The sequence below is a fragment of the Mercurialis annua genome, linkage group LG6 (genome assembly GCF_937616625.2).
Source record: "Mercurialis annua linkage group LG6, ddMerAnnu1.2, whole genome shotgun sequence".
Classification (NCBI taxonomy): Eukaryota; Viridiplantae; Streptophyta; class Magnoliopsida; order Malpighiales; family Euphorbiaceae; genus Mercurialis; species Mercurialis annua.
Window position 1 is genome coordinate 6,103,719 of NC_065575.1, and position 12,572 is coordinate 6,116,290.

The window sequence follows — 12,572 nt, forward strand, 5'->3', positions numbered from 1 at the left end:
GGAAAAGAGGCGAAAGCTCATGTGCAAGTCTGAAAAGCCAACTCCGCTACACTAATTGGAAAATTGGAACCAGCTAAAAGCCTCAAATGAATTTGTTTTCTTCATGAAAGTTAAAGTAGACTTCTCAAGCTTTCCAACGGTTCAAGAACCGACTCAATCGGACATTTCTACACAAAGTTATGAAGTTTTAAAGATCAGAGCTGAAATCCCAAAGGCATGCTCGAATCGAGCTCTCTAAGGCAAAAACCATGCTCAATTCGAGCACAACACTCCGAGTTCCAGACTTTCATGCTCGAATTGAGCATGAGGAGCCAAAAATCAAGCTCGATTCGAGCATAGGCTTGTGTAAGAGGGAAAATCTGATTTCAAATGCTTCAAGGCTTGATTCTCATTGCTTTTTTGGGCCAAACACTCTTTTAGTTGATGTTTTTATTTCCTCTTTTGTAAACATATATAACCCTTTTGTCTCTCTTTTAGGTTATATCATGATTTGGTAGAGAATTGTTAGACATCTCATTATTGTAGCAACACTTTCTCTTTAGCTTTAAAATCACTGTTCTTATTGTTCTTGCTTAAAGTAGTAAAGGATCTTCATAGTTATTAGTGTTCTTCAAACTAATTTCCAGATTTTGCTACTTTGGGAAACTTATTAAATACAAGTATTAGTCTTTTAATTGAAGCTTCATTATCTTGTTCATGTGTTTAAGGTTCATTTATTACTCCAAGGTACTTAATCTTTGCTATATGCCTAATCTTTATTATTGCTTAATTAGTTATGCCATGATGATGATTAGTAGCTAAACCCCTTGTTTGGGGGTTGTTATGATTGCCATGCTTGATTAAATAGGTGATTAGGGTTAGGGTTTATGGGTGATGTTGGTTGTTGTGCTTCTTGAACTTAATGCTTAGAATAGGTTGGCCTCTTATTCTTTGCTATATGGTTTAATTAGGAGGACGAGAGTTAACTAATTAGACTATACCTAGGGGAGTACATGCTTTAGACCTAGATGCATTAGCATTATCTAGGGCTATCTTGGTTGTGGAGTTTGCTTGATTAGTCGGCTCGATTAACTCTATCGAAATCTATGAGCACGAGAGTGGATTAGATTTCGGAATTGTTAATCAAGTTTTGACTCATTCACTTCCGGCTCGAGAGAGAGGAATTGGTTCCGTAGAATAGCTTGACCCGACCTAAGCTCCTATCACCTTGACCCGAACTACCTAGATATGACTTTGGCATGACTAGCAACCTCCAAGCGTTTTTACCCTTAGTTGAATCTTTATTGTTCAATCTTGTTTAATTTAGTTTAATTGCAAGTTTAGTCGTTGTTTACCTTTAGACTTTTGATACTTTGAAAACCATATTCATGTTTGCTAAACGAATTGAATAGCAACTAAAATCACTCTCATCGTTCACTCTTGAATTCACTCCTTGTGGGATCGACAATCCGGACTTAGGTCCACTCTATTACAAGTTGGGTTTATTCTCAACAGCAGACATAATAGCTAAACATGAAATTTCTGTGAGCTCTTTCATTTGGTGGGATTCAGCGCCTTCTTTTTGTAATCCCATTATTTTCATGATTTCAGTAAGCAGTTATCTTATATTCTGCTAGTTTTGAGTTTTGGGTTGTATTCATTAATTTTTTTTAATGAATATTTTATATTTCATTTATATTATTTTTGGAACATTGAAAGTGTGATGTAGATGCTAAGTAGCTGTCAATCTAGTTGAGATGTTCTGGTGAATTTCTTGATTTCTAATTTCCAACATTTACAAAAAAGAATATGAATACAATATGTTGGTTGTCTATAGAGTCTATTATTTGTAAAAGTTTAAATATAATTGAATCCTTGAAAATAGGACGCAAGTGATTCTATTCCATCGTATTATAGAATCCTTATTGTTCAATCTTGTTTAATTTAGTTTAATTGCAAGTTTAGTAGTTGTTTACCTTTAGACTTTTAATACTTTGAAAACCAAATTCATGTTTGCTAAACGAATTGAATAGCAACTAAAATCACTCTCATCGATAATCACTCTTGAATTCACTCCTTGTGGGATCGACAATCCAGACTTAGGTCCAGTCTATTACAAGTTGGGTTTATTCTCAACACTTGCCGCATAAGAAAAAATATTGCGTTTTAGCGTGAAAATGGTATATGTTCTATATGGGTGAACCCCTTTATAACAAAAAGTATAATTCAGTGACCAGTTTATAACAAAAATTTATTTAGTGACCTTTCCGTAATTTGAAAGAAGTCTGACCTACAGAGTTTAATATCATAAAGCTAACTATATCTTGTTAGTGTGAGATTATTTTTGTTGAACGTTTGTTTTTTGAATTCAGCTTTTTCATTTTGTTCACATTCTATTTTCTCATTTGCTATATCATTTTGTTTTAAAATGATGCTTGATTGTCAAAATCTAAGGCTTTCATTTGAAGAATGCATATAAGAGGTTTTTGAATTGAATTTTATGATGAATAATGCTATCTGCATAGAGCACTTCTTGAAACAATGAAGAAGGGTACGTGCATGATCAAAACAAACTGTTATGCACATGTATATATTAAATTACTTTATAAAGTGTGTGATGGTGCACTACAAAAAATATTAGAATTAGCAACAAATATTTATACTGGTAATAGTGCTAAAAATTGTTACTATTAACATATAGCAATAAAAAAAATTGTGGCACCTGCTAATAAAACGTTGGCTTATGTAATTGGCAATAAAAATTACTGAAAAATGCTGCTATAACTTAACTAATGGCAGCAATTTTCAAGATTATTGCTGCAAAAAGTCTTTTAGCAGCAAAAACAAAATTAACTACAAAATTATTGTTATCAAATACAACATTTCTTGTAGTGTGGCGGATGATTACATATATCTAAGTGTCTTGATTGATATTTAGTTAAGTCTTCTCTAAACTGTAATTTTTTTAATAGAAAAACTGGTGGAAGCTCAATAGTATTGATTCAAAGGTTAGTAGAAAGTTCAAAGGATGCACATCGATCGGGTGTTTTCCAGAAAGGAATACGAGCTCCTGTTATGTATGTTAATAAACGGGCGGACAAGGTGTGTTGAATCAAGTGTGTGTGAACACAGAAAACTTTTTTTTTTCCTTTCCTTTCCTCTCCCCTCTCTCTCAAATAGAAAACCCTAGCCGTCAAGCGTTTCTCCTTTGTTTTTCGCTTCGGCTGCCGTAAATGGTTTATTTTTGCCGTTGGCGGTAGCCATTTCTTTTTTATTGCTTTAGAATAAAATAAATGACCGACTCCTTTTCATCTTTTTCATTTTGGTTGGTAAATCTATTGACGAGGCGCATCAATTTAAATATATATACAAATAAAAAATCAGATATGGATCAAGAACTTTCAACATTGAAGATGAGATCGTTATAAGTTATATTAGTTTTTTTATATAACTATTTACAGCGATTGTCTATCTTTTTTGAAAGTTTTGCTGTTATTTCTATATGAAAGATTTGTGTTTTTTTTATGAAGAGTTTGTGAGTCTTCTGTTAGACAGAAAAGGATTGGGTCTTATTGAGTTAGAGCAGTTATGTAATTTTGATTTTATTTTGTAAGGCGATCTGCAAATCAAGGTTTATATCTTGTTCCATGTCAGGTCATTAGAAATGGTTATACCCTTTCTGAATTCTTACACCTGTAACTGCTCTTTATTATTAATGAGAGATTATTCGATTGTCAAAAAAAAAGTGTGTGTGAACACATTTTAATGTGAAAAATTCAAAATAAGCAAAGTGCTCTAAATTTTCACATTGGTAAGAAGCTAAGTTTCAACAGCAATTATTCCAACAGGGTGCTACTTGTGAAAATGGAAAAACTGAAAATGCAGATAACTGAGGAGACTTTCTTGGCGGTCTTAGCAGCATGTTCTACCGCAAGAGCTCTAAAAAGGGTTTCTTATACAAATCCCGTTTGAATGATTCAACAAGTGATCTATTATCATTATTAATAATACTATTTAGGTGGTTATATTTCTAAAGTGAGGGAGATATTAAAGGAATTTATTTTGACAAATTTAAGCTGATCATTAAAAGGAATAAATAAATTCAGATTTAAGACGGACAATTGTAAAAGTAAAAAAATGTGCTCTATCTGTGTCATTTTTCTGAAAAAGTGTCATCCTTATTGTTATTTTTGTTGTTGCTACTATTTTTATTAGTGCTGCACAATTGAAATGAAAACTTGAGTAAAAGTAAATTATTTTAATTATTTGAACAATGCACATAAAAAATGATAGGGGCTGCATTAACAAAAACCATAAACCAATAAAACCACCTTAGCCAAATTTAATAAACAATGTTATTGTTGAGATCATGAGTAATCTGATTACTACAAAACACCAGAGCATTGTCCCTCCAGCAAATTGAGGAGGATTGGGAACCATGCTTAGCAAGAAGTGTTGGATATGGCTCATTTTAGACTTGTCCCACATTGTTTAGAAAAGGGACTTGTAATTGTTGAGCTATATACATATAGTGTAGAAATTCCACATTGCTTAGGAGTGGAGGGGTGAGGACTTCCTTAGCCTATAAAAGGGAGTCTCCTCTACCCATTGAAACTCATCCCACAACAAGCCTTATTAACTCCTAAGGCTTAGTTGGTTCTCTCTCGAGTTTGTATTCTGTTACAAACAATTAGTGGAGTATTTTGGGCAGTGCCCGAGGATGTAAGCCGGTCATTTCTGGCTGAACCTCGTTAAAAGGTTGGTGTTCTCTTTATTGTTTATTTATTAGCTAACGCTCAGGCTAGTTGGAGTTATATATTGTGAAGTTATTTATATCGTGTGAAATTCTGTCTAAGGAGTTTGGTACTTAAGTGGTCCGCCTGTGACCCACCATTCTTTCCTGGGAATTTTCCGGTATAATTATTTAGCACAATACGTGATTCGCTAGCGTAATCGATTGAGCTTCCGCAACAATTGGTATCGGAGCTAAGGTTCTATCCTTGGCATATCGGTTAGCTATTAAATAAAAGTTGGAGCAGAAATGTCTGGAAGCAAAAGTCTGTCCACATTGATAGCTTCTTCCTCGGGAAGAATGGCAATGTCAAATGCAAGAATTGCGGTGGAGATTTTTGATGGTACAGGACATTTCGGCATGTGGCAAAGTGAGATTCTAGACGCTTTATTTCAGCAAGGTCTAGATGTCGTTATTGAAAAAGAGAAACCAACAGATGTTGATGAGAGAGAATGGAGTAGCATCAATCGTTTAGCATGTGGTACCATTCGGTCATGTCTTTCCAGAGAGCAGAAATATCCTTTCTCAAAGGAAACATCTGCAAGTAGTTTGTGGAAAGCATTGGAGGAGAAATTCTTGAAAAAGAACAGTCAGAATAAGCTTCACATGAAGAAAAGGCTGTTTCGGTTCACGTATCTCCCAGGTACTACTATGAATGAGCACATCACAAATTTCAACCAATTAGTAGCCGATTTGTTGAATTTGGATGTGACGTTTGATGATGAAGATTTGGCTTTGATGTTGTTGGGATCACTTCCTGAAGAGTTTGAGTTTCTTGAAACTACTCTACTTCATGGGAAGGTTGGTGTGTCTCTTAGCGAAGTTTGCGCTGCATTATATAGTTATGAATTGAGAAGAAAAGATAAGAAAGAAAATACTAGTAGTGCAGCAGAAGCTTTGATTGTTAGAGGCCGTTTGAAAAGCCAAACAATTGGAAAGGAAGGGAGATCAAAATCCCGACCAGAGAAAGATGAATGTGCCTTTTGTCGAGAGAAAGGGCATTGGAAAAGGGATTGTCCCAAATTGAAGAATAAAGGCAAGACTGATAAAGAAAAAGCTGAGTTTGCTTCGAATGTAGCTGAGTGTGACGACGAAGATTCAGATCTTTCATTGGTTGTTGTGTCATCGGTAAATACTCCTATTGAATGGCTTCTAGATTCGGGTTGTTGTCATCATATGTGTCCCAATCGGGAATTGTTTGTTGACTTCAAAGAGCTAGAAGGTGGAGTTGTTTACACAGCAAGTGGCAATCCTTGTTTGACCAAAGGAATTGGTTCAATTCACTTGAGGAACCATGATGGGTCAATAAGGATTCTGGAAGATGTTCGCTATGTACCGAGTTTGACGAAGAAGCTCATTTCTGTAGGAGTCCTAGAATCAAAGGGCTTTGTTGTGACTACAGTAAATGGAGTTATGAAGGTATTCTCGGGTGCACAGGTTGTCATGAAAGGAATTCGGAAGAACAATAACTTGTATTACTATCAGGGTAATGCAATTATTGGGTCAGCTATAGTTGCTTCTAGTGATGATAATGAGCTAGAAGAAATCAGTCTTTGGCATTGGCGTTTGGGGCATGATGGTGGAAAATTCTTGACGGTTCTTGCAACTCAAGGATTATTGGAGGGACTACGTCCCTGTAATTGGATATATGAAGAAGGATTTCCGAACAAGAATGATATTGGCTATAAGGCAAAGTTGGTAGCTAAAAGCTATGTTTGGACGGAAGGAATTGAGGCTATCTCTCGAGTTGTTAAACATTCTTCCATTAGAAATTTGTTGGCCTTAGTAGCACATTTGAATATGGAACTAGTTCAGTTGGACGTAAAAACAGTGTTTTTACATGGATTCTTGGATGGGGAAATCAATTCGACTCAGCCAGATGGACTCAAGGTGGCTGGAGATGAAAATTGGATTCTACAGTATACTTTGAATACTGTGGATATTGGTCTAATATTTGGGCAGGACAAGAAAGATGGTCAATATGTAATTGGGTACAATGATTCGGACTACGTTGATAAACGGCGATCGACTATGGGCTATGTGTTTACACTAGCAAAGGCGTCGTTTAGTTGGAAGTCTACCTTGCAGCCAATAGTTGCTTTGTCTACCATAGAGGTAGAGTACATGGCAAGTGCAGAAGCTGTTAAGGAAGCAATTTGGCTTCATGGGTTGTTTGGTGAATTGGAAATTGAAGAGAAGGACCAAGTTCATCATGCAAGGACGAAGCACATTGATGTTCGATATCATTTGGTGCCAGAGGTTATTGAAGAAGGTGGAGTCCTACTTCGGAAGATTTTGACCATGGAAACTCCTGCTCATATGATGACAAAGATTGTGAAAGCAGTCAAGTTCAAACATTGTTTGAATTTGATTAGTGTTCTCAATATTTGAGATTTGAATGTGGCCCGGCCCACGCGATGCGTGAGGGGGGATTGGTTGCTCTGCTCGGTCATGCTATGCGTGAGGGAGAGTGTTGAAGTGGGATTATCCCACATTGGTACTTGACTGCTACAGTTGAGAGTTGGCGCTTTTGAAGCGTAATTGAAGGTACTATTGAAGATAGTCCGAGATGGTAGAGAGAAAATTCGCCAAGGTGGAGATTTGTTGGATATGGCTCATTTTAGACTTGTCCCACATTGTTTAGAAAAGGGACTTGTAATTGTTGAGCTATATACATATAGTGTAGAAATCCCACATTGCTTAGGAGTGGAGGGGTGAGGACTTCCTTAGCCTATAAAAGGGAGTCTCCTCTACCCATTGAAACTCATCCCACAACAAGCCTTATTAACTCCTAAGGCTTAGTTGGTTCTCTCTCGAGTTTGTATTCTGTTACAAACAATTAGTGGAGTATTTTGGGCAGTGCCCGAGGATGTAAGCCGGTCATTTCTGGCTGAACCTCGTTAAAAGGTTGGTGTTCTCTTTATTGTTTATTTATTAGCTAACGCTCAGGCTAGTTGGAGTTATATATTGTGAAGTTATTTATATCGTGTGAAATTCTGTCTAAGGAGTTTGGTACTTAAGTGGTCCGCCTGTGACCCACCATTCTTTCCTGGGAATTTTCCGGTATAATTATTTAGCACAATACGTGATTCGCTAGCGTAATCGATTGAGCTTCCGCAACAAGAAGGTCAGCCACCGCATTACCTTCTCGATAAATATGAGAAATCATCCTAGAAGCAATATTAAGACATTGAAACCATTCTTCCATAATGACACAAGGAACATATTTGGATATGTTGCAGAGAAAATGGACTACGTACATAAAGTCCGATTCCAGCCATAGGTTTAACCAACTTTTCTCCCAAGCTTTTTTTATTGCAAAAATAATCGCTTTCATTTCAGCAGTGATAGCAAAACTAGAGCCAATAGGAAAAGCGAAAGAACCTCTGCAAACCCTCTCGCATTTCTAAAAATAACACCAGATTAATACAAAATTATTGATAATAGTTACATAGTCGTACAAGTCTAGCTTATTGTCCCAATGCAAGATTACTTCATAAACATCTCATGCATGCTTCATATCAACTCGATCGCATTCTATGTCCTTTCATATTCAACCTGAGGTGAAATTTTTTAATTACTTGTAGTCATTTGTAGTTTGTTTTTGATAGAAGAGAGTTGAGTAACAACATCAGCAATATTCAAGCGCTCTTGTGGTGCTTCAAAAGAACATAATATTCCAATTTCAAATACTGAATTCAAGCATTCAATAAGTCCACTTTTTCTCATCTCGGTTTTGGAATAATGAAAATGACTCAATCTCGCTTCTTCAATTTGAAAAAGGTTGGGATCAATAATTTCTGTCACTTGCTCAGGATCAGACAAAGCTCTTTCGACAAAATTGTGGAGGCTTAGTCCCTCTTTAAACGTACCGTCGGTTGGTCTCTTTCCTGTGAACATCTCCAACAAGAGTATGCCAAAGCTAAATATGTCACCTGCTGTTGATGCATCATTTCCCAAGCCATACTCTAGAATACATACATTACAAATGAGTTAGTGTATTTAATTTGGTACTATTTTGATATGAATTAGAGTTTTGATACCAAATTAAACATAAGATAAATAAAGAACATACATTTTTTTGACAAAATTTAAAGATTATAATTACCTGGAGGGAAGTAACCAATGGTTCCTATAGTTGCAAGAGAGCTGGAATGATTTGAAGTAGAATGAAGCATCTCCTTATTAAGGAACTTGACTAACCCAAAGTCACCTACATGCGCAATCATTTCTTTATCAAGAAGAACGTTGCTTGGTTTCACATCACAATGAACAATCGGCAATGTTCCTGAATGACAGTGGAGATACTCAAGTGCACAAGCTACATCTATCACAATATTAAATCTTTGAATAATGCTTAAATTCTTCGGATGATGAGTTGGATGCAACCAATCATCTAAGCTCCCATTATCCATGAACTCGTAAACCAAAGCTTTGAAATCATTGTTGCCATAGTCAACACTAGAACAAGCACTGAGTACTTTGACAAGATTTCGGTGTCTCACATTCCTTAAAACCTCACATTCAGCTAAAAAACTTTTGGATGCTCCTCGTCGCATAAGATTAAACACTTTTACAGCAATTACAAGTCCTTCTTGCTCAAGAATTCCTTTATACACAGATCCAAATCCACCAGAGCCAATTAAATTATCTAAAGAAAATTCATTTGTGGCTTCAAAAAGATTCTGATAAGACACTCTCAATATACTAGCTTTCTCAAAATCGCATGACGGAGAATCTTTTCTCCTCTTCTTTGAAAACCAAAGATAAAAGACCACAAGTAGTAATGCTATTACTCCTGCAAAAGCTGAAACTACAAAGATCGCGGTTCGTTGTCGTTTCCTTTTCGGTTCTCGATCAGATTTGCATGTAGGGAGTGCAAGACCACTCACGCCACCACATAATCTTTTGTTTCCGACTATTGACGTTGCACTTGTATTCTTGAAAATTCCTTCTATTGGGACCATACCTTCAAAATCATTATACGAAATATCCAACGATAATAAACTGAGGTTCTTCAAGAAACTTGGAACCTTTCCTGAAAAATTGTTGTAGGATAGATTCAAGAATTGAAGGCCTCTCAATACGCTTAAAGAAGAAGGAATCGGCCCTTGAAAGAAGTTGTGACCGATTGATAATGCCTCTAGACTCACGCAACCACCAAGATCACTAGGAATGTTTCCTGATAACATGTTGTTATCAAGATATAATTGTCCCAGTTGTTTCAAGTTTCCTACTTGGTTAGGAATGGGACCATGCAACCGATTGGAAGATAAATCAAGTCCTATTGATAATGAAGAAATTTCAAATATTTGTGGAGGTATGAGACCGGTAAGATTGTTATCGGAAAGACCTAAGTCTAGTAGCTTTTTGTAATTTCCCAAGCTTGGAGGGATATTACCTTTAAGCTGATTGAAAGATAAATGTATTGCAATCAAATTTGTCAAATTTCCTAAAGATGATGGAATATTTCCAACTAAATAATTTCCATACAAAGAAAGAAAGACTAAATTCTCGAGCTTTCCAATACCAGACGGGATAGTACCTGAGAGATTGTTCCATAAAGCAGTGAATACGTTCAAGTTTACAAGAGACTCTATACCAGTCGGGATCTTTCCATGTATTTCATTGCTGTTGATGTTGAACAACTCGAGTTTACGCGAAAAGTTAGCAATTTGTTCAGGCAGCGTCCCTCCCAAATTGTTAGAGCCCATATTTAGATCTAATAAATCAGTGGCATTAGTCAAGCCATATAGAAACTTCAAGTCGTCATCTTTTCCATATCCAAAATGGTTGATTCCAAGCCCAAGATATGAAAGTTTATTCAACTTCTCAAACGAAGGTATAGTTCCCGTAAGCGTATTATTGGTTACTTGAAAATTTTCCAAATTTGTTGCATTAGAAACTGAAGATGGAATGGATCCACTGAATTGGTTTCTAAAAATCGAAAAGAATCGAAGATATGGAAGAGAATCGCCTAAGCTCGCCGGGAGAGTTCCCTGTAAATAATTGCCACCCACGTCTATAACTTGAATCAAAGAGAGATTAAAGATTGAAGAATGGAGGGTGCCTGAAAATTGATTAATACCAAGAGCTAATACTTTCAAATTCTTTAGTTGACCTATGAATTCAGGTATAACTCCATGCAAATTGTTTCCAGACAGGTAGAGAAACTCAAGAGATGTTAGATTTGAAATAGACAGAGGGATAGTTCCGACTAAATTATTTCGACCCAAAACTAATTCTTTCAGCCTTGTCAACAAGAAAAGCTCTGAAGGGATTTCACCAGTCAGGCCATTGCCCCGTAAGTACAAATAATTAAGATTAGAACATGCAGATAAGTTAGAAGGAATTTTGCCGCTAAGTAAGTTATAGGAAAGATACAATGCTTGCAGTCTACGTAAACTGCCAATTTGAGGCGGAATCTCATAGCTGAAGCTATTGTTGTTGAGATACAATATTCTTAGAAAGCTTAAATTGCCAATATGTGGCGATATAGAACCTGAAAGTTTAAGGAGGCGTAGATCTAATTCTGTAACTCTTTGGCGATGTTGACGCCCGCATACAACGCCGCGCCATTCGCAAAAATGATGAGAGGTATTCCAAGCACTCATGATACCGAGAGGGTCTTCGGTAATTTTAGCCTTGAAGTCGAGCAAAGCTAGTCGATCTGTCTCGTTGGTCGTAGAATGAACTAAGGTACATATTGACAAGAGATGGATAATAATAACAACAAGAATCTTACGAGAAATTCCCATTTTATGTAGTAAATTTGAGACTATTGGGTCTGAAAGATGGAAAATTGGAAGAAGTATCTATAGGAAGGAAATTTGATAGATTGAATAATCAAAAACTTATCAAAGTTTCATAGGGACTGACTTTAATGGAATGTTCACATTATGAAAGACTTGGTTTGGTCGTATTTGGTAGACTTCATTTAGCAGCACTCTCACCACTTGCATAAACAATAAAGATCATTTAGAAACTCCAACTTTGCACAATATGCCAACTAAGTCCTTTATAACCTTCACAATTCAATAAGCCCAAAAGTAAAATCAGTTCACCTCTCAATTTACGCCGTGTAATAAATAATATTATTTTAATGAACTCGTAAAATAGTTTTAACGGAGTATTATTTAAGCAAATCATTTGTTTCCTCTTTATGTCTTAAAATTGATTAACATTATGCTTTGAATATTCCCATCATCACATTTCATTGTTATATGTGGTTTTACTTTATTATGGGGTATGTGAAGTAATAGTCTCTATTTAAATTTCAATCCATTCTAAAATAAATAAAAAATTATTTTAAAATATTTAATTTACAATGGTAATCTTTATTTATAATTTTTTTTATTTTCTTTCTCTTTAATTAGTATTTTTATTACATTTTTAACAATATATAAATAATATAATACAAAAATAGAAAAATAAATTTTATATTATTTTGAAAATAATTGACTTAAAAATCTTTTCAAACAAATCGGGACAAAGGAAATTTGTTATATATGAGGTTGTGCTTTAGCCACGGGAGGATGCAAGATAATAATGGAGTACTTGTTTTGGCCTTATTGGTAGACTTTATTCAGTACTCTCACCATTACATAAATAAAGATCAATTTGGATACTTGAACTTTGCACACTAGGCAACTAAGTCCCTTGACCTTTAGAATTAAAAATATGGGCAAAACCCATATCCGGTTTCTGTACTTTAGTGGGTTTTTGGGTTTTAGACCCTATATTATTTTTTGTGCACCGTTCATCCACTTCATTTAAATTTAGTCCCTCTGTTACAAACAGA

At 35.6% G+C, this 12,572-nt stretch overlaps 1 protein-coding gene across 1 annotated transcript; it reads right to left on the reverse strand.

Moving 5' to 3' along the window:
• Positions 1-8,005: 8,005 nt before the first annotated feature.
• On the reverse strand, positions 8,006-11,691 carry LOC126687065 (probable LRR receptor-like serine/threonine-protein kinase At3g47570). The gene is made up of 2 exons (XM_050381424.2): positions 8,880-11,691; positions 8,006-8,739 (listed from the first exon to the last, which is right to left on the reverse strand). The coding sequence occupies exons 1-2, from the start codon at positions 11,527-11,529 to the stop codon at positions 8,345-8,347; spliced, it is 3,045 nt and encodes a 1,014-aa protein (XP_050237381.1). The 5' UTR covers positions 11,530-11,691; the 3' UTR covers positions 8,006-8,344.
• Positions 11,692-12,572: the final 881 nt, after the last annotated feature.